This window comes from Miniopterus natalensis, chromosome 11, assembly GCF_054644295.1.
Source record: "Miniopterus natalensis isolate mMinNat1 chromosome 11, mMinNat1.hap1, whole genome shotgun sequence".
Taxonomy (NCBI): domain Eukaryota; kingdom Metazoa; phylum Chordata; class Mammalia; order Chiroptera; family Miniopteridae; genus Miniopterus; species Miniopterus natalensis.
The window spans coordinates 39,254,949-39,276,176 of NC_142091.1; the positions used below are offsets into that span (position 1 = coordinate 39,254,949).

Sequence of the window (21,228 nt, forward strand, 5' to 3'; positions counted from 1 at the left end):
TTTTGTACGGAGTTTTCACCTTAAACTTGGCAGGGAGGAAGGGGAATATGGGGAAAGGAGAGAGATACATGGGGAAAAAGAAATACAGAGTAAGGGGGGAATCAAGAAAGACAGAAACAGCAGCAGAAGATACCCTGGGTGCTTAGTGAGGAGACAGAAAAGCAGGAAGATAGTGCAATAAAGAGCAAGCAGGTTGAGGGTCCCCCATCTGTGTGCACCTGCCTCTCACTGCATGTAGCTCAGAATCCTAGACCATCTGAGCTGCAAGGGTCCCTTAAGAGATCATCTGGTTCCATCTGTTATTTTATAGATGAGAGCCCTGAGGCCCAGAGAAGTAAAAGATGCCAGAATCACACATGCAGCCCTGTGCACCAGGACTGAGGGAGCTGCCTCTGGGACCAGGGTCTCTGGGTGGAGCCCTGCTCTTTGTCTGTGCTCATCTGTGTTTCCAGCCTGGATTCAGCCCATTGTCTGGGGAGTCGTGACTGGGACCTGCTACCTTCTAGCAATGCTGTTCTGCCAACTAATTGAAAGTCTCTCTTATTGCCTTGGTACAGGATATACTGCGGGGACACCATACAAGGTCCCACCGACCCAGAGTAATACTGCTCCACCCCCCTACTCCCCATCACCCAATCCCTATCAGACGGCCATGTATCCCATCAGAAGTGCCTACCCTCAGCAGAATCTGTATGCCCAGGTAGGTGCATCTGGAGGTCTGGGCCCACCTCTTCTGCAGGTAAAGGAGCCACCAGCCTGGGTGGGTGGGGGTGGGTAAGGAAGAAAAGGAAGGAGAGCCCATGGCTCTGGCTAGCTGTCATTGTTGTGTTATGGAAACGGTATCCCTGCAGTTTACATTCCCTCACTCCACCTCAGCCCCTGGACACACACATACACTCACTCACTCACTCACTTAGGTTAATGGAGCCCAGAATGCAGGAGATCATCTCGCTCAACTCCTTTGTTATACAAGTGGGGAATTGGACCCAGAGAGGGGAGTGACTTACCCAAGGTCACACAGGGAGCTACTGGGTGAGTCAGGATGAGACCCCTATGTCTTGGGCATCTCTCCCTACTCCCTCGTCCCACACCCACATCCACCCTTCCCTGATAAAGTCTTGAGTAGGGAGCTTGAGTAGGGAGGAGATGGTGCAGGTTCTGCCACCAGTTCCCTGTATGACCTTGGGCACATTACTCTCTCTCTCTCTCTGTGCCTCAGTGCCCCCATCTGGGCTCCTTCAATAGAGTTGTGTGCTCTGAGGGGATGGTTATGCGACAGTGACTGTATGAGGCTTTAACATACTTGTGGCACATTTTTCTAGAGTGACAATTTTACATAAGGTTTAAGTAGTAAGGAGAATGCTTTTTAAATTTAAACAGCTATATTGTAGAGTAGAATGCAAAAGTTTTTAAAAGAAAACAACAGACTTGAGATAAATGTTTCTTGTTTATGGCAGGCTGCTTTGCACTCCGCTCTCAGACCTCTGGGGTTACAGACTATATTCTGAAGTTCTTGTTATTGTTTAGTAGAAACATTTGAGAAGTCCTGGATTAAGAGGATCCAGGGGCCCCTGTCTGCTCCGCACAAGGGTTAGCAGGCCTGTGGACTACGGCAGCAGGAAGCAACCATGTGGTCCAGACAATGGGAGTCACCTCAACTTTTCCTAAAGGGAATGGTGGTAAAAGACATCTCCTAGGAAATGCTCTGCATCTGTGACATTCTCCTAGGCTGTACAGTCGCAGCATCTGCACCAGTGTGAAGCTCCCACTGGCTGTCCTTCACACACGTGCACACAGTGCTCTGGTGTTCACCAGCTGTGCCCATGTCCTCTTCACTCACTGACTTGTGGTCCCAGCCTTTGCATTTTAGGCAGCTTATGGAGCACATTGCAATAAAATACAAACAATTTAAAATGCTGAAGTCAGTGTTAAGGGAGCAAAGCTATTACCCCATTAGATCATCCTAGCAGCCCTAGGAACGAGGCAGGACAGGGTTGGAGCCTTACTTTTCAGACAAGAAGCTGAGCCCAGCACTGAAATGTCCACAGTTGCATAGTAAGATACAAGCAGAGCCCCATCTGGGGCCCATACCCTGTGTCCCTGTACAGTGCCTTTCTGACCCCATCCCTTAGGGTCTGGGAAGAACAGGCTCCCCACCCCTCTCCTCTCCACACTCCATCCCACTTTAAAAGCCAATGTGACCTCAGCCTCTTCCCCCACAGGGAGCCTACTACACGCAGCCGGTGTATGCTGCCCAGCCCCATGTCATCCACCACACCACGGTCGTCCAGCCCAACAGCATTCCCTCTGCCATCTACCCAGCACCTGTAGCTGCCCCCAGGACCAACGGCGTGGCCATGGGCATGGTGGCCGGCACTACTATGGCGATGTCAGCAGGTGAGGGCCACCTCTGGGTCAGTTTCCATTCATCCCCCTCCTCCAGGAACTCGTGACAGAGTGGATGGAACACTAGTAATGGAGTCGACTGTAGCATAGTAAGAGAAATCCTGTGCTGGGGCTTCTGGGAACCTAGACGAAGGGTCCTCTAAATCTGCCGACAGGGATGAGGAAGATTTCACCAAGGAGGGCATATTGAGCTACGCCTTCAAGGCGAACAGACGCTAACCAGAGAAATGAAAGAGGAAAGGGCAGCCCAGGGGGGAAAGAACATGAGTATGGCACATTCACGTAATGGAAACGGTCCAAGGCACTTAGGAAATAAGTACAGGAAGTTGGAAGGGTGGCTGGAGCAGTCGGCAAAGATAAAGTGGGGAAGAGAGAATACCTTTAGGTAACGGGGAACTAGCAAAGGGTTTAGACAGAGGAGAGGTGGGGTTTGCTTTAAACATTCTCTGGCTGCAAGGTGGAGGCAGGATTAGATGTGGAGGCTAGAAGCACGTAGGTCAGGGGAGGCTGTAGTTTAGAAGAGAGATGACACTAGGACTCTGACAGCAGCAATGGTTCTAGAAAGGAGGGCATGGGGAATGTTACTTAGCAGGCAGGAGCTTAAGGACCTGTCCCATAATTAGTTGTAATGCATGGGAGAAGCAGGAGTCCAGAAGGACCCTTCTCCATTTCTGGCTTACTCCAGAAATTAGACCAGAGCCCTGCCCCTCAGGGACCTTGAGGATGGGGGCGAAGAGATGCCAGAGGAAGAGCAGGTTTAGGGAAGTCTGGGGGAGTTGATATTCCAGAGAAGAGCGTGAGGAGACACGAGGGCTATGAATGATTTTTAGAGGCCAAGTTCTGAAGAGTCAGCTGGGTCACCTTCTAAGGGAAGAGAGTACAAGGGGTCAGGTGGGCGGGAAGTATGAGTTTGGGATTTTATTCTGTCCCTAATATAAGAGGAAGTTGAGGCTTCTCATTCCCCAGATCACATCAGGGAGCTTTTTAAAAAATTAATCCTCTCCTGAGGATATTTTTTCCAGTGCTTTTCAGAGGGAGTAGAAGGGTGAGAGAGACAGAAAGAGAGAAACATCGATGTGAGAGAGAGACATCAGTTGGTTGCCTCCTGCACAGGCCCTGACCAGGGCTGGGGATTGAGCCTGCAACCGAGGTATGTGCCATTGACCAGAATCGAACCCGAGACCCTTCAGTCCTCCAGCCGATGCTCTAACCACTGAGCCAAACTGGCTAGGGCCATCAGGGAGCTTTTGAGTGCTGTTCCGTGCCAGCCTTATTCAGGTCCTGGGGACCAGGTACCAGTAGGCTCAGACGAGAGCCCTGCCTTTAGGAACAACTAGGTTAGTGAGAAGCACACCCACATAAACAATTGCCCCTCAGTAAGATGTTTCAGCAATGAGAGGAGCATGCAAAGAAGAGTGAAAGGAGGCCCCTGGAGAAGAATGGTTGGCTGTGCCCTGGAGCATCAGAAAAGCTTTCCCTAAGATGAAACCTGGCAAGGTGGGGAAGGGTGGGTTGGTTCATGAGCTGGCGGGGAGGTGGGGCCCAGGCAGGGAACAGCTGTGTGAAAGACCATGGCCTCATTTTCTTCATCCTTGCGCCCTCGGATGGATGGCCTCATCAGCTTTGCTCTTCTCTCTCCGGGTGCTCAGGTACCCTGCTGACTGCTCCCCAGCACACCGCGATTGGGGCACACCCTGTCTCCATGCCAACATACAGGGCCCAAGGGACCCCTGCGTACAGCTATGTGCCACCACACTGGTAAAGCCTGCAGCCCATCCAAGTGAGTGGGGCCCAGGTTGGGAGGGGTAGGAGGGTGACTGAACACTGGAACTGCTTCAGAATCCCTGGCTGGGTCTGAAGCACAGATGTCAACAGGGCAAAGGATAGTTATCAGCTGCTTTCATGCTTAAGTTCAGTAATATCACTCTTTTATTTTTATTTTTTTTAATATGGTTTTATTGATTTTTAGAGAGAGAGGAAAGGAGAGGGAGAGAGAGAGACAGAACATCAATGATTAGAGAGTCATTGATTGGTTACCTCCTGCACGCCCCTGACTGGGGATCGGGCCTGCAACCCGGGCATGTGCCCTGACCAAGAATCTCCTGGATCCTAGGTTAATGCTCAACCACTGAGCCACGTCGGCCAGGCAGTAATATCACTCTTAATAATAGCTGTCACTTTACATATATCCTAGGTACTTTACTTGCTATCTTACAATCCTTACAGTAGCTCTGTGAAAAGGATCATCAGCTCTGTTGTACAGGTAAATACATAGTTCAGCATCCCTCAACCAGTAAAAATGAAGCTGAGACTTGAACTCTAGTCCTCTAGTACTAAATTCGATACTCTTTGCAGTACGATCTTCACACTTTTTAATTGTGGGCACCATTCTTCAACTGAAATCTTCTCAGTCAGATGTTGGCTCTGACTGGGGCTAAACTCGCCTCCTCCCCTCCTGCTTCCTCGGTGCTCTGAGCAGCTCCTGAGGCAGTGCCAGTAAATCACAGATGCCAGGGGTGTTAGCTCCCTTGCCCTCCACATCCTCCAGGGGCACAGAGGGCTCCCAAGGGGAGGGGTCCACTGGCTTCTTGGGAATATCACTGTCACTAATGGCTTTCCCCTTCGTCCCTAGATCTGGAGTCACACATTGTATGCAACTACTCAAGTCTTACACAGGTGCTGGAGCAGTTCCCTGGCAGCACCACCTCTATTTGCAAGAAGAGACAACGGAAGTGCAAGGGTCACTTTATGCATCTTTAGCGGTTTTGATTTTTATTTTTGGTTTATGTAAAAGCTGCTTTTTCTAATCTGCCTCTCCCCACTGTCCTTCTCTTAGCCACTGCCCTTCCAGCTCTACCCCTCCTTCTAACTGACCAGGCACTTCCTCTCTGCTCTTCTTTCCTTCCCCAAGCGTCCATTCCCCGGGGATCCCAGTCTAGTGGCAGGTAGAGAGTGGGGTTTATGGCAGTGGTTCAGCTCAAGGCATGATTTCTTTTGAAGAGCGTAACAGATGTAGCCCTTGGGTCTAGGGTGGGAACTCAGAGCTGTTGAGCATACTACATCTTTGGGGGATTGTTTACTTTATTTATCTCAAGCAAGATTAGTTTAGGACATTACCATGTCCTGACAGAAATGAAATGTCTTCTGAGAACCATTGCAACAAACCAAGAACAAAACCCCCTGATTAGGTAGGAGTGTTCATAGCAGCTTAATATCCCAGGTGAGAACCTGGGGAAACCAGATTCTTTCTTTGGGAGAACTTGGGGGCGGGGGGAGCACTGTGGGAGGGGAGAGGGAGAGAGGTGCTTGCCTGCTGGCTGCGGTTTGTAAGGTCTCTGGCCAGATTGCCTGGGCCTAGACCCTCTGATTTGCACAGTAATGTAAACTGACCTGGCACTTCCTCAGAAGGTTATTTTGACCCCAGACCTGCCAAGCAGCTGCAGGGTGGTGGGATCCCAGCCTCCCAAAGCCTTGAAAGGCCAGGTGCCCTATGTAATCCAGACCTTGGCCTCAAGGAACCACTCTAATGAGGAGCCACCTCCTGATTAGAGTGGAAACCTATGGCATTTCTCTCCCTTCCTTCTGCCCTTCCCAGTGCCAGGGCTCACCCATCTGTCCATGGGGTTGGCAGGCAGGCCAGGCTCTTGGTACCTTTTGCCACTCATGGCCAAAGTAGAGGAACCACATTCCAGATGGGTGCTGGCAGCTCTGAAGGTCAGAATAGTGAAGGAAAAGCAATAGCAATAAACATTTCATAGACTCATGGAACTGAAGGGACCTTAGCAATCATCTCATCCATTCCCCTATTTGATAGATGAGGAAGCTGAGGCCTGGAGAAGAGGAAAGGACTTCCCTAGATCTTGCAGTAAATTAGCATTAAATGCAGCCTTCCTACCTAGGGGCATATTGCCCACAAAATTTTAGCTAGGGATGGACTAGCTTGGTTTTGTAAAAATTAAGTCAGCAGTGCCCACATCTGGTGAGCCCTGGAACAGTATCTGTCTGGGTTTTAGTTTCTGTTCTTTTCCTCCATGGACTCCAAAGGCAGGGGGGAAGACTGGGGAGAGGTTACATGGGGGGCAGATGGCAGGAACAGAAATTACAAATGAAGAAACAGCATTTGGAAATTCTGTGAAGACATCTGGAACTTTTGTCCCATACCTGACTCCACTCCTAAGAGACAAGCAGGTGGGCTGTCCGAAAAGGAGCGTTTGTGCTTTTAGGACAGTAGCCCCTTATCCTGAGAGGAGGGGAGGACAGAGATGAGGCCCAGGGGACCTGGGATCTCCTGGGAGAAGAGGAGTCCCTGGGTCAGGAGGCCCCGCTAGTTTCAGCCAGGAGCCTGGTTTGCCACCTGCACCTAGCACTTGGCTGGGCCAGCAGCCCCTCTAATGGGGGCAGGGACATTTTACTGTACAAAGTGGGATCATTGATGAAATTTGGGACTTTTAAATAACTTTTTCAATTTAAATTCATGCAAACTTAGACATATCCCTACCCCTACCTCCCATAACTCCCTAAAGGAGGAAAAGACCAGGAACCCTTGGGCCAGAAGGACCTCAGAGGCTGTCTGGCCATTTCCCGGAGGGCGAAGCCCATCAGCATCCTCAGCCCAGAGCCAGGAGTTGCGGCCACCTTGGCCTTCCAGGGACCTGTAGGACCAGTAAGGAGAAATCCAGCTGTTCTGAATGGTCTGTCCTGGGGTGCTGAAGAAGTTTTATTTTGAAACAACAAAGTTTCCCAGTGTTAATCCATTTTTTGCAAATACCTCCTCTCTGGTTTGGTAAGGGTGGGTGAAGATTGTTTTACATTATGTCATACATGTTTGGAAAATGCCAAAATAATAACAATAATAATAACAGGAAACCTTTGCATTTGTCAGGTGCTTCATAGATTTCAGAGCACGTCACAACCCTTAATTTACTGGCCCCGAGACAGAGAGATAGGGTCAGAATTGTTATACCTACTTGACAAACAAGGAAACTGGTTCTGGAAGGAAAGGGAACTTGCCCAAAGTGAGCAGAATGCTGCTATCCTGACAGGCTTCCCAAACCCTGCTGCGTCTAGATGGGCTGGAGTAGAACCACAGAGAGGAAGGGAAAAAGAGGAGCCTTAGGAATGACTTTGTTACTTTTGTTCTTTCTGCACCAGTAAGTAAAAACTAACGTCTAGTACCTTGCAGTTCACAAAGCAATTTCACATCCATCCATCTGATTTAACCCTATGAAATAGATTCTCCCTCCCATTTGACTTATGAGGAAACTGAAACTTGGAAAAGTGAAGTGACTTGTCTGTCTGCTGTCTCTTTCCCTCCAGTCTGACTCCATGCACAGGCTTGCAGACCAAAGTATCTATGCTCTGCACCATCTCTTAAGCCCTTGTATGTAATTCAAGATCAAAGACAGGCCCTGAGGCATGAACAAGGCACAGAAAGGGTGTGGTCTGGAAGAACCCAGGCCCAGCACCCCTTTTACAGTATGAGTGTTGGAGCCCCAGTTCAGCTGGCCTCACTTGCTTTCTTTGATGGAGATCCACAAGCCTGGCGAGGCTTGGGGAGTCATTGCAAAGAGACTGAGCCGGGAGAGCAGGGGCAGCAATATGCTTTTAGTAGGAGGAACACACCTGGTAGGCTCACAGGTGTCTGTCAGGAGGTACTATGGGCATCATCCAAGGCTACTAGGTGGCCCAGTAGTCAGAGCTGGGAGGGCCCTGTCATTGTGGGAAGGCCAGCAAGCGAGAGAAGACGGGATGTGCCAATGTGACAGTAAGCTGCAGTGCTGGCACCACGTGCAAACCCCTTTCCACCCCCTCCACTGCCTCTCCCCAGTACCATAGCTTGGCCAGCGTTAAGGGTCTATAGGTGGTTCTAGTCACCAGCCAACCCTCTTCACTGCCCCCCCAACTTCTATTTGACTCCCTCTTATTAGCCTGGGGCCTAGGAAGCTGGAGTGCCCCCAAGTGGTGAGAGCCTGAAACAATCTGCTACATTTTGAAAAAAAAAATTTTAAATGTCTTCCCCATGAGACAGGACAGTTGCTGCTGCTCCTCTCTCTCTCCTAGCAATGACCCTAAAGTGATATTCCCTTCCCTGAATATTTAACAAGGACACACACCTGTCTAGAGTGTTTTCATGTACAAAGTACTTTGACATTAATTGCCAAAATACCCATTTTAAAACTAAGTCTCAGAGGCTTAAGAGACTTGCCAAAGGTCACAGAGCTCATAAGAGAGCCAACATATGAACTCTTTCGATCCTCTGCTTTCTGCCGGCACTGGCTGGGTCTGAGTGGCAGGCAAGAGGAAGGGATGGGCTGCTGGGCTGCCCCATGGGCGAGGACCAGGACCTAGAGATAGTACACAGTCCTTCCTCCGTATCCCAGCTCTTACCTCTGGCCCCCCAAGTTGTTCCAAGTCTGAGGTGTCTCACTTCTAGAGGTCTGGAATGCTTCTTTGGAGGGGCTGGCTTCATTCTGCGTGGCCTTCGGAAGTGAGTCGTGGGGCATAATGTAGGACAGGCCTCTTGGTCACCGAGTTCTGGTGTCATCATGCAGACAGGACTTGGTCTGTCTTAGCGAGGCACTGGCTTGGCCAGGCCTGGAGCCCTGCATGTCAGATTCCTCAGCTCTGCTCCATGCCAGAGAGGGAGGGCCCAGAAGGCATGGGTCTTGGTCACAGCACTCTGACTAGACTCATCATTTAGATATCACCATGCATTTCTCCTTGATTGCACTTGAAAGTGTGTAGCAGTTTCGCTTTTCCACCCTGCATTCTACCACATCACTACAGGGTATGTGGTGCCCAGCTGCATGCCAAGCTTGGATATCCAGAGGGTCAGGTGTGGTGGTGGAGTGGGTAGGCGGGAAGCAGGCTCCAGGCTGCTATATAGCCCTAGGGGAATCCAGGCCCCACGCACCTGGGGAAGCAGGATCACAGTAGAGGAAACTCAGCCAGGCTAACATCAGACTCTACCCCTGAGCCTCTGAGCTCAGGCTCCTATGGCCAGCCAGACTGGCTGTAGGATCTGTCCTTTACCTGTCCATGTTCCCCTCTCCTAGATAACTCATTTCTGAAATGTCTGGCAGGCCAGCTTCAACATTCCATAGTCAACCTTGCCTGAACCAGATTCGGGTCCCACTCACTCAATTTCTTCAGTGGTTATTCTCTATCATGCATGCTGTTGAGTCCAGCCCAGTGGCCAAGTGAGAAACAACAGGAGTTAGGACAGGCTGTCACAAAGCCTGAAAGGGAAATGAGCTCTTTCCAGCAGCTGCATCCATAGCCCCTCGGCTCCTTGTGTGTCAATGAGACCCTGTACCCATTCCAGCTCCTGGTAGAGGGGTATTTTCCTTTCCGGAGAGAATAGATAAAACAGCTTTGCAGATAAGTACCAGCCCATGGGAGTCGAATGGGTGAAATCATCTTTGAGCCTGACCCCAGCAAGACCAGCACCTCCAGGCTCCAGCCTGAGAATCGGAAAGAGTGGGACTGCCCAGAGACCACCTTCTCGGGTCAGCCAGATTGTCTGGATCTAGGATGGGACTCAAGCTTCTCCTCACCAGGGGGAGGTAAGACCAGGCCTCTAGCGACTTGGAGTTGTCTGTAATTACCTTTAAAGGCCCAGGGGCCTGTCCCCATCTCCTGTTTCATATCACCTGTTCTCATGGCATGTAACATCCCTGTGAGAGTGTTGTATATGATTTTGTATTTTTTAATTCATTTTAATCTACCAGTTAGAATCTAATTTTTAAATTTTATTGGAATTCACATTTTAAAAGGAAAAACATTTAAAATAATAATAATAAACCTTCGACCAGTGTCTTCCAAGTAGTTTGATCAAAGAACTTATAGGTGTTTTCAAAACACAACCTGGAGTGCAAAGATTGGAAAGCCCCGTGGCCTCGCTTGTGTATATGACGTGTAAATCTGGTTTTGTTTTGATGTTTTGGATTCTTTTGGGTTTTTGTTTCGTTTTGTTTTGAAGATCAGATAGTGATCATTCTGAAAGATTGAAGCCAAGAATTTGTAACTATGATATTTACTGTAAGCTGTAGAACATTCAATAACTATTAAAAAAAAGTTTCCAAAAAAAAAAGGTCTGGGGTGACCAGACTGGTGGTTCTTGGGGCAGGGGACACAGACCACCCCCTGGGCCAGTGAGTCCCCTGGGCTTCTCACCAGTCATGTAGCACCTATGCTGCATCTCCCTGCAGGCACAGTAGGGCTGCCCTGGCACTCACAGTTGATGGGCTGGGCAGTGGCCATCAGCACCTGGATGAAGGCGTGTCACACAGGAATGCAGGGAAGCCATGAGTGATGAAGGCTGACGTTTACCATGTGCCCACCATACATGGCTGGTGCCGCGTGCTATGCCTGGTAACTTTCAGAATCCTCATAGTACAATGGGAAGTGAGCCCTGTTAGGCCTGTCCTCAGGAAGGGACAGCTAAGGAGGGTAAGTACCTTGACCAAGGTTACAGAGCTGGTGAGGGGCAGAGTTGGAATTCACACATGGTCTGGCTCCAAATTCCAGGCTCCAAACTGCACATTCTGCCCACCCCAGAGGAGGCAACGCCTGAGCTTGCTTAAAGGGTAAATTTATCAGGTGGGAAACCAAGGAAGTTATGTGGTCTCCTCCAAATGTTCATCAAGGGTTGACAGTTGTACATCCTGAACATCTCTCTCTCGTCTCCCCTCTGAGCAAAGCCACTGCCCTGGTCCAGGTCGAGGTTTCTCTTCCTGATCATCGTTGCCGCCATTTCCGTCTAGGGCCTGGCCCCACAGTCTACGCTCTCCCAGCCTCCAAGTACCCAACCTCCTCAACTGGAGAGAAAACAGACCCAAATTGGCTAAGTGACCTGGCTCACATTAGAACTGTAATTATAACTCGGACTCCTCACTCTCTAGCTCTTTCCACCAGCCACACTCTGTGCCTCCTTAGCACCCTCCCCAGCTTTGCCTCCCGTGCTCACCTGACGTGAAACTCATCCTCCCTCCCTCCCTTGTGGCAGGAAGCTCGGTCAGGTGTGGGAGGGGAGGGTATCTCTGCCCACAGGCTATGCCAGGCTATGTCACAGCAGTTCTCCAGGGCAGGAAGGGGATATTTTCCAGGAACTCAGCTCCAGGTCACAGTGGCAGTGCTGAGGGCCAGGAGCGGGTAGGGAGGCAGAGAACTGGGCCCCAGTACCCACCATTCTGACCTGTGTAGGAAAGGGTGTGGGTGGAGTAAGGAATGGTCAGCCCAGGGGTCCACCCTGTCCTCCAGTTCTCACCCCTGCGTGCTCCTGAGCTGACCTTGAACTCAACAGCTGACAAAGTCACCATGATTTAGAGGGGGCAAGCCTTGGAGGGGACAAGCCAGGAGAGCTTCCAGGTGAGGGTGGGGGCCCTGAAGGCTAGGAGCATCAGACATACCCCTACCCTGATCTCATTTCCTCATCCCACTTGGGAGCTGGCCTCAACACCCCCAAAGGACAGGTAAAAAAACTGAGGCCAGGGCCATACTTTTTTACCTTCTAGCAAGCAGTTAATTGGGTGTCTGGAGGGGAGCAGTGTTTATTACTCCAAGGCCGGGCACCAAGGTGAGGGTGTCCCTTACCTGGCCTGGGAAGCCCATTCCCAGTCTCCATCTACCCTGGCTGGTGTCTGGATGTGCCTCATCCCAGGCAAGAGGGCAGTGCCTCGTGCTCAGCCCAGTGTCATCTAAGTCCTATGTGAAATGGAGTTGGTTGGCTGAGGAGACATTGAGAAGCCAAACCCTGAGATGCAGCTAACAGCTGGCAAATAAGGACACCAAGTGCACTCTGGCAGCCCCAGGGAACATTTCCTTGGGTGCACTGGTGATGCCCGCTAATCCCCCGCAAAGGACACCCTGTTCCAGACTTTGACAACCTTTGGTGCTCACAGAATTCCTCCTGATGTCCAGCCTCTCTGTCGCCTTCCTTACCCTCTCCTAGAGCAGGTGAAGCTGTGTCTCTTGGCTCCTCAGGGGTGCCCTTCCTTTCCTGCCCACCTGAGAAGCCCGAGAAAGAGAAACCTGTGGCGTAGAAAGGAGAGGTAGGGAGAGCTAGGATCTCAAGGAATTTCTGCCCAGCTTCCCCTCCGGGCAGAGCTTTCTCTAAAGCTGCCAGGCCAGGCCCCTTCACGGCTTCTGCCCAGTAGAAAGGCCTCCTGCAGTCCCAGCATGAGAGCTCCTCCCAGCTGCAGCAGGCCTGGGCCTCCCATGAGTCCCTTTCCTCATGTCCATCAAGTTTCGCTTTCTGGTGCTTCAGCCTCTCCTTGGGCCTATTTCCTGTTAGCTTTTAAATGTGTCCCCCTCTTCCATCTTAAAAACAAATACCAAAAGACCTAGAATTAAACTGAAAACCCTTTCTCCCTGAGTCTAAGGTCTCACCAGCTATGGCCTGGCCCTGCTCTCACCACTCCCTTGAGAAGACGCCTTCCACATCCCTGTCTAATCACCATGGGACGCTGCATTCTTCCTGCCCCTGCAGCAGCAGCACCTGGCCTTGTGCCCCACCGTGTTCCCCATTCCCCTTCCCTGGCTTCCAGGATACTGCATCTCCTGCTTTCCTTCCCACCTCCTTGCCAGTGCCCTGGAGCAGCCCAGCAGTCTGTCCTGAGCCCTCTCCCTGAAACATGGCACCCCCAGTCCAGTACTGGTAGAAATGCCCATCTGAGTGCTTCCAGGTATCTTATAACTCAGACCTGTCTCGAGAGTGCCAGGCCTTCACATCCAGATGCCTCAGGATACCCATGGACTGTACCACAGTTGTCCCAGAACCGTTCCTCTTTACCCACCCAACTGTCCCAGCTGTCCCTAACCCCTCGACCTACATCCCATCACTAAGCCCTGGTGGCTCTGTCCTAGTAATCTATTGGACCCATCTGTTTCTATCACACCCATGCAGCCTGGCCTGCACCACCTCTTGCCTGTTGTCTGCTTCCTTGTGGAACCCATGCTTCTGTAGCTCCTCCACCCACCAAGGACAAGCTGACCATGCTTTTCCTCCTTCCTACATGCTTTAGAAGCTTCTTGGGGTCTCTGGGATAATAAGGCGCATGGCCTCTGAGAACCCACATGACTACGTTCTAATGCCCACCCCTGCCCCAGTCTCCACACTTGTCAAGAGGGTTCTATTTCCAGCCTCTCTAATTCCTCATATTTCTGTTGATGGCTGGCCTTTGTATATGCTGTTACTTCTCTGTGGAACATGCTTCCCCTTCCGCATTCTGCAGCCCCCAGTACGTCTTACTTACCGCATCATCTTCCAGGCTCCACTTTCTCTAGAGCTGTGCTGTCCAATACAGGAGCCACTAGCCACATGTGGCTAGCAAGCCTTTGAAATGTGAGTTCATAGTAGGATATGGTTTAAGAGTAAAACACCAGATTTCAAAACAAAAATATAAGTGGCTCATTTACAATTTTTATACTGATTGTATACTGAAATGAAAATGTTTTAGATGTATACTGGGTTAAATAGAATACATTATTGATATCATTTAAAATTAACTTCACCTGTTTATTTTTAAAATGTGGCTATTAGAAAACGTTAAATTACATACATGGCACATGCTCTATTCCGTCCGATAGCACTGCCTCTAGGGGCTTCAGTGAGAACCAGAAGGGATGAGGGGCCTCCTCAAGCCCCACTTCACCTGCTGCCAAAGAAAAGGCACCTCGAGGGGAGGGATGGCCTGTGCCACACACCGTGCCTAACAACTATTCAGTGAATGGACAAACACCTGGGAAGAGGCACAGGGAAAAGAAGCTCCTCATGACACAACCGTCCCACCTTTTATTCAACAAGTGGATGAGGGTGGAGACGCAGGGACAGGACAACAGCAAAGTTTCAATAAATAAGAAATGGGGACAGCGGGGGGCCTGTGCCTGCACAGCCCCACATAAATAAGCAGGTTGCTGAGCCAGGGTGGAGACAGGCTGGGCAGTTGCCCGCACTGCCCACGCTAGGGGACAGATGCACCAACACCACAGGGACACAAACCACCAATGTCAGAGGTGCCTCTCCAGCCTGTCACACACCCCTTCCCCAAAGCTCCTGATATCTTGGGGGTGGCTGGGCCCTGCCCAGGTAAAGTCCGTTTTTTCAATTTCAATAAAAACAGCAGGATAGGAGGCAGGCACATGCATTAAGCCCCTTCTATAGGCAGAGCCATGGATGGGCAGCCCCATGGGGGCCTTGAAGGTAAGGTGGAGGCCCTGAAAGCAGCAAAAATGGGGCCAGATAAAGCTACTAATGGGAGAGGTGGCAAGGAGGCAAGCTCTCCCCCACAACCCAGCCCAGAGCCTGCAGGGAGTTGGAGAGGCCCTGGGCACTGAGACTTCACAGTCAGAAAAAATGGGACTCAGTGATGGCTGGGGCCTTGCTCAGGATTAGAACCAAGGCACTCAGACTCTCAGCCCATGGCACTTTGTTGCCCCTTCCCTTTACAGGTCCTGCTGGAAGAGGAGGGGGAGGTACATCTGCTCTAGGGCCCTGTACAGAGAGAGGCAGGAGGTGACTCATTACCAAGGTGTGGGGCCAGGGGTACCAAGCAGAGGGCCCCTCCCACCATCAAGGCCTGGCTTGATGGTACAGAGGATCCTGTGGGCTCCTAGGATCTGACCAGGGTACAGGGTCAGGGGCCTCCTGCAGGGAAGGAACTGGGTGGTAGGGACAGGGGTGGGGCTTTCAACTTGCTCCTGTACACAGCGCCTGCCAGCCGGCCTTCTCACTGGGGCAGGCACTCCCACCTCCAGGCCTTAGCCTTTGCTGTTTTTCTGCGAGGCCATTGCTTCTTGATCCTTGCAGGCCCAGCTGCAGCTCTACCTCCTCCAGGAAGCCTTCAGAACCTCGCAGGACAAGGCTGCAGTGTTTTCCGACAAGACGGTGCCTCAGATGACCAGGTTGCTCTCACTCAGCCGGACCACATAGCGGTTCTCCTGGGGGACAAGAATGAGTAGTCAGCAGAGTCAGGGGGCTTCTGGGCTCCAGGAAAGTGGCCCTTCCCAGGGCCCCCTGCCCCTCCACCCCTGCCCCATCTGCAGTCAAGGTAGATACTTTCTTTGGCCCCCTCACCTCGGCCTTCTTCTCTGCTGGGGGCTTTGGCCACTTAGTATGGTTTCCACTACTTCCCAGCAGTGCTCGCTGCTCAGTGGGGAGGCCAGGTTGTGGGGAGTCAGTGAAATCACCCACTGAGGGCCCAGCCTCCGTGATGGTTTTCACCTCAGAGGCCCATGAATTTGTCCGCTGCTCAGGAATTCGGGCCACGCGGAACCTGTGAAGAGAGGTGGTTCAATCATCCCCCCATTAAAGGAAGAACTCCGGAAGTAGAGAAGGCAGCACCTGCCAGGGTCACACAGCAGGTTCAGGGGTCAGAGCCTGAGCCCTTCCCACATCCCCTTTGCCCACAGATGAGCCCCCAACATCCCCAACCCTAGGTTGCAGGTGACCGGCCCTTGGCCTGAGGGGCCCCAGGTGTGATAAGTGGCCAGGATCCTGCCCTGGGGGCCTGAGGGCTCCATGTGAGAGCACAGCTAAGCAGACCTGCCTTCTCCCTGGTCACCCCCCACTGCCCAGAAAGGCACACTGAGGCCAGGAAGGGTGGCGCCATCACCAGGCAGTATTCAGGGCTCAACCTAGGTCCCTGCCTCCTCACCCCCCCCACCCTGCCCCGGCTGTCATGTCTCGCCCTGACCCTGTTGCGTCTGTGCCCACCTCACCTGCCCACAGACAAAATGGTGATCTCGCCCTGGCGTCCTGCCTTGGCCCCAGCCTTGGGAGCCCTGGCTGGGTTGGGCAGGAGTCTGGGAGTGGGAGTGTTGGCAGCTGCAGCTTCGGGGGACAGCAGCACCTCGGGCCACTTCTTCTGGCTACAACGGGAGCAGCAGGGGCCAGAGAATGAGGCCAGACCCTGCACGGTGTGGAGGTGGTGATGATGCGGACAGATGTATGGCATGCTGGGGGGTCCAGGCGGTAGCCTACGGAGGGCACAGGTGACAGTGGTCACTAGGGCAGGCTAGGACCAGAAGACTACAGACGGTAGTAAAGGGGTGTTGGGGTGACAGGAAAGGGAGCATACCCAAGTGGTGAGTCCCCAGGAAATGGGCTGATTAGCTGGGTGTGGGCCCTCCTTGCCCACCTGCCCACTTACCTGGGCACAGGTCCGTGGCCGGTTTGTACCAGCTGTTTGCTGTGATACTCCTTCAGCAGCTCCTCCAGGGCCGCCGCATTCTCTGTGGGCAACTGAAGTCAGAACCTGGCTCTGGGCCATGAGGGGCACCCCCCTCGGAACCCTGTCTCAGCACCAATCCCCCTACCTACCCACCACCCCCTTCTGGCCTGGGCCATGTGCCTTTTCCTCCACCCCCCCCACCCCCCCAACAGGCAAGAACAGGAGGGAAGAGGGCAGCATCATAGCCACACTGGTCTGAGAGGGCCAGGCTGGCCGGAGGTGACCTGGTAGAAGGGCAGAGCAGGGTGGGATCTGACCCGTGAGGCTGCCTCACAGGCTCTGAGAGGAAACCCTTCTTTCCTGGCACAGGGATAGATCAGACCTTCCCCTCACCTTTCTTCTCTGTGATCAGGCGCACCAGGGCCCCGATGGTGTCCTCGTTGGCATCCTCAGCCCGGTAGGCAGGGTTGTTCCCTGGGGTCAGAAGAGAAGGACGGTGATCCTGGGGAAGTGAGGAGGGTGGACCGCCAGGCTCTGGAGCTACACCAGGATGTGGCAGCAGAGGGCGCACCAAGCCTTCCTAGGAGCTGGGCTACAAACCTGGGTGTTTATAAACCTGTTCCAGGCCGCAGCTCTAAGAAGCTTATCATCACCCTCAGTACTCAGCGTCAATGCTCCCTGCACCCCAAAGCCCCAGGTGCTTCGCAGCGACAGGGCCATCTGAACTCCACAGTCCCTGCAGAGAGTGTGTGTGTGTATGGGGGGGAGGGTAGCCTCTTCTGGGGCCTGCCCTCTCCCCTCCTGCAAACAGCTCCTGAAAACTCTGCCAATTCCAGGCCTATTACCTACCTCCCTGCACACTGTCCTGTCTACATAACTAATTGAGGGCCCTTGGCCAGCTTAGGGCCCAAACCACAAAAGCATGAAAACAGGCCAGCAGCAAACAGCTCCTAGGACTTGTACCCAGGCAATAGCCAGCAGTTAAAGTTAGTCCTAGGCTAGGAAAACAACGGCGGTCCAGGCGAGATGGCCTGAATTACCACCTTCCTCCTTGCCTAAAATTCCTGCCCACTTCCTGCCCCCTCCAAACTCCAGTGTCAGGACTTGGGAAGGGCTCTGGCCAGCCCCAGGCAGCCTGGGGAGTTGGCACTAGAGGTGACATTCCAATTTTGACTTGAGCACAAGGCTCCTGTGGGTAATATATGTGCCCATAGGGCCCCTGCCCTACTGGCCTTCAGGGTATAGTAGGGAGTAAGGAGGAGAAAAGGGCCCAGGGCTCTGGGGTAAGGGCAGGAGGAACACGTCTCCCTTTGGTTCCAGGACTCGTAACTCAAACCACAGCCTGCAAACCCAAGTCTCTCCTGGTACCTGCCCAGGACAGCTGCCCTTCCAGCCCTTCAGGCCAGATGTCAGAGATCACTTTGAGTACCGAGTAGGAAAGTCTGATCCTTGACCACACACACAACTGTAGCTCTGAAGAGTCCAGATCCCTACAGCCAGGTGTGGCCTCACCCAGAGTGGGAATCCCACTAAAGCCTCTTAACCTGCTCTGCCTCTGCTCTGCCCCATCGCCTCCTTGGGCCACCTCATCATTTCCATCTTGTCAGTTTGCAGTATCTCCTCTGTGGCCCACAGGCAGCACCTCCAGGAAGCCCTCCAAGCTGCCTTCTTCAGGCCTCTCCCTGTCAGACCCTCTGGGCCAAGCAGAATTCCTCAGGCAGCCACCAAGCTGAGCTGGGCTGGGCTGGCCTGTGCCCTCTGGCCTCCCCAGGACCCCAGACCAGGCCTCACCGCTGCCTCCACCTCCGGAGCCAGGCCCGACTTCCTTGTGGGCAGTGCAATGGTAGCCCTTCCGCTTGAGCAGGTTACACACCAGGATGCCCAGCAGCCCCATGAGGCAGAAGATAGGAACGATGGCAATAACTGCATACTGGGCAGCCGTCTCCTCGGGTCCGCCTGCCCGTGTGCTGTTCCCAGGCTGCCGTGTCTCCCCAGTGCCGCTGACCCCTGCTGCCACCTCCACACCACGTCGGGTCCGCCATCTCCGATCTGAGCACGATGGAGGATAGAGGCATGGAGGCAAGACAGGCAAAGAGAACCAGACACTCAGAGGCCCAGGGCCGGGGTTGGGGGGTGTGCGTGTGCGTGTGTGGGTTCTGATGTGTCCAGAGCTGCCCACTCCCTGCCCCAGAGCTGCCCACTCCCTGCCATGTTGGGGAAGCAAAGGTCAACTCACCCCCAGGCCCTCCTATTTGGCCATCTGATCAGTCAGCCTGAGCAAGGCCTCCTCAGGCCTCAAGATGGTCAGAACCTCATCCCCCTGTCACCTCTAGTGCTAGGTCAGAGGCATGAACACTCGGCACCTGAGTGCATGCGTGGGCACAGGGATACTGGATCCTGCCTCCCCATGACCTGGTCTGTGAGTTAGTTGATAGGGTATGTGTGTGTGTGTACACAAGCATGTGCTCACACTCATCTGCACGGGTGTCTTTAATGGGGTGAGGCCACCTGCTGGATGGTCTCTGCCACTCAGAAATGAAGTGGGTGGATACATAGCCAGTGGAACAATGGACCACGTCCTGCTAGACACCCCTGGCTGTGCACTCTCCTATGAGCTGAGGGAATGAGGACCCCACTGGCCTGGATGGACACTGGGGGTGGTTCCTAGGCTCAAGCTCGCCAGACCCCCTCCCACACATACCCTCATCTGTCCTAGGCCCCATCTGCCACTTACCATAACAACTGCGAGGACCCAGAGGTGTCCAGGAGCATGGCTGACAGGGAACATGGGGGACCCTTGAAGGGGCAAACCACCTACAGGGGGGGAGACATCAGTGAGACCCAGAACTTTCCTCAAAAGAGACTAGACTTTCTACTGGACACCCACACTGGTCCTTACCCATCTCCTTTCACAGATGGGAGGACTGAGGCCCACTCAGGGGTTGGGTGAGGCTGGGGCCCCAGGATCCAGAGTCCTCGTCAACCGGCATGAGCCCCCGCACCCCACCTCATGGCTCACCCAGGCTGGCAGTCTCCACATACGGTGTCTTGAGTCACTGTGCCCGCCTGGGCCTCCAGCCTCCCTTGAAGGCTGCAGCGGGAGTGGGACTGGCATGGGCTAGAGCCCCACGAGGCTGAGAAGGTGCCCAGGGGGCAGGCCCTGCATAATGTGCCCTGCCCCGGGTCCTGTGGGAGGGAAAGGGTGAGAACAAAGCCAGAAGCCAGGCCCGAGGTCTCCAGGAAACCCACCCCAGCCCTCAAGAATCCTCCCAGGACAGGGCAGGTGGGCAGGGTGAGCTCACCAGATTGGGCTCCTCCCCAGGTGGGCAATGCCAAGGGGTCATTGATGTTGGTGTAGCCAGAGGCCAGGGCAGCAGCTGGAAGAACAGTGGGCAGGGCACACTGAGCAGAAAGCACTGGGCCATGGCATCTCTAGGGCTGTCTATCCACCACCAGCTCCCTGAGGCCCTAGGAGTGGACTGAAGACCTCCAGGCTTCAGGGATCCTCTCTAACCTCACCCTCATGCTGAGAGTAAAGCCTGCTCATCCCAGACCTGCTGCATGGCCATTGCTCAGGTAGGGAGAGACACTCTGCTTTTGGAAAATGCTGGAAAGCCCCAGACAGGGCCTCATTAGGATCTCAAGCCCTCAGGTCTCTGAATCACACCCCTTGCATCCTCCAGGATGAGGGGGAAATGCTTCCAAATTCCTCTCAAGTTCCGCCCTGCTTCCTGCTACCTCCCCCCCCCCCCCCCCACAGCTGGGCCTGTCATCAACCAGCTTCTGTTCATCCCTGGGGCCAAATCTGCAGCTGGTGCTGCCTATTCTAGGCCCTCAGCTGAGTCCCCAGGACCACATCCTCCTCCGTGGCCTCCCCGTGATGTAAGGTCAGCCTCATATCCCTGCACCCACACAGCGTGAAACATCCCAAGGGAAGGTTCTTCTTAATTTGTGTCCCCAGCTCATTCCACTGGGACCTCCCTCTGCTTCCCTTTCCAGGTATGAACTGTCTGCCCTGAATCCCCCTGCTGTGGGGAGACCCCCTGGCCCTCTGGTTTTGCTTTGGGGGTGGGAGGTGCAGAGTAGAGCCAGCTGGCCTGAAGGGCGGAGGGAATGTTACACAGGAGGTTCTGGGGACTTCCTCAGGTCCCAGACCTGACTCCCAGCACCAGGATGAGTGTGGGCCAAGAGGTACTTCCCAGGGTCAGATTGCCTCACAGGAAGAGCTGAGAACCCCATCCCAGCACCGTTCCGAGCAGCCTTTACACTCCACCTCCTTGGAAGGCCTGGCTCAGGGCTCAGGACTTGGCTCTTCTGTTGTCCCCACCACAGTCCCATCCCCAACTCACCACAAGGAAGCAGGACAGGGGCCAGTGTGGTGGAGGGCTCAGCTTCATCCTCAGCTTCATCCTCAGGCCCTGTGGTCCCCAGCCTAGGGCAGGCAGAGGGGAGGCTCAGCAGGAGGTGAGAAAAGGCCCACTTCCAGGACAGCACTAGATGGGGAATTCGCAAGGTGCTGCTGGGCAGGTAGAGCATCTACAAGGCTTGGCCTACACTCCCTCCCTCCCCCCCACTATAGCCCTCAAGCCTGAGTAGAGGTGGGGGTGCCCTGTCTGGGGCCCACCTCCCAGGTCAGCCAGGCTGGAGGAAG

At 53.4% G+C, this 21,228-nt stretch overlaps 2 protein-coding genes across 3 annotated transcripts in view; one reads left to right on the forward strand and one right to left on the reverse strand.

Annotated features, from left to right (window-relative positions):
* FAM168A (family with sequence similarity 168 member A) overlaps positions 1–10,498 on the forward strand; it is a 129,605-nt gene extending 119,107 nt beyond the window's left edge. For both annotated transcript variants that reach the window (XM_087821668.1, XM_087821669.1), the window contains 4 exons: positions 558–700; positions 2,223–2,397; positions 4,056–4,186; positions 5,039–10,498. In XM_087821668.1, coding sequence (XP_087677794.1) covers positions 558–700; positions 2,223–2,397; positions 4,056–4,168 — 431 coding nt within the window. In that variant the 3' untranslated portion in view covers positions 4,169–4,186; positions 5,039–10,498. The remainder of the gene's footprint in view (positions 1–557; positions 701–2,222; positions 2,398–4,055; positions 4,187–5,038) is intronic.
* A 4,799-nt stretch (positions 10,499–15,297) lies between these two features.
* RELT (RELT TNF receptor) lies at positions 15,298–21,004 on the reverse strand. Its single transcript, XM_016208439.2, has 10 exons — positions 20,927–21,004; positions 19,880–19,954; positions 19,597–19,763; positions 19,312–19,391; positions 18,369–18,626; positions 16,971–17,051; positions 16,557–16,638; positions 16,126–16,383; positions 15,482–15,680; positions 15,298–15,345 (listed from the first exon to the last, which is right to left on the reverse strand). Exons 1-10 carry the CDS (start codon positions 20,984–20,986, stop codon positions 15,298–15,300), a joined length of 1,308 nt encoding a protein of 435 aa, XP_016063925.2. The 5' UTR covers positions 20,987–21,004.
* Between the last annotated feature and the right edge of the window lie 224 nt (positions 21,005–21,228).

Coding starts and splice junctions, on each gene's coding strand:
- RELT (XM_016208439.2), bottom strand. CDS start 20,986: ATGAAGCTGAGGATGAAGCTGAGCCCTCCACCACACTGGCCCCTGTCC. Junction 17,052..18,368: donor CTCCGGAGGTGGAGGCAGCG/GTGAGGCCTGGT, acceptor TTCTGACCCCAG/GGAACAACCCTGCCTACCGG. Junction 15,346..15,481: donor CAGCAGAGAAGAAGGCCGAG/GTGAGGGGGCCA, acceptor CTTGTCCCCCAG/GAGAACCGCTATGTGGTCCG.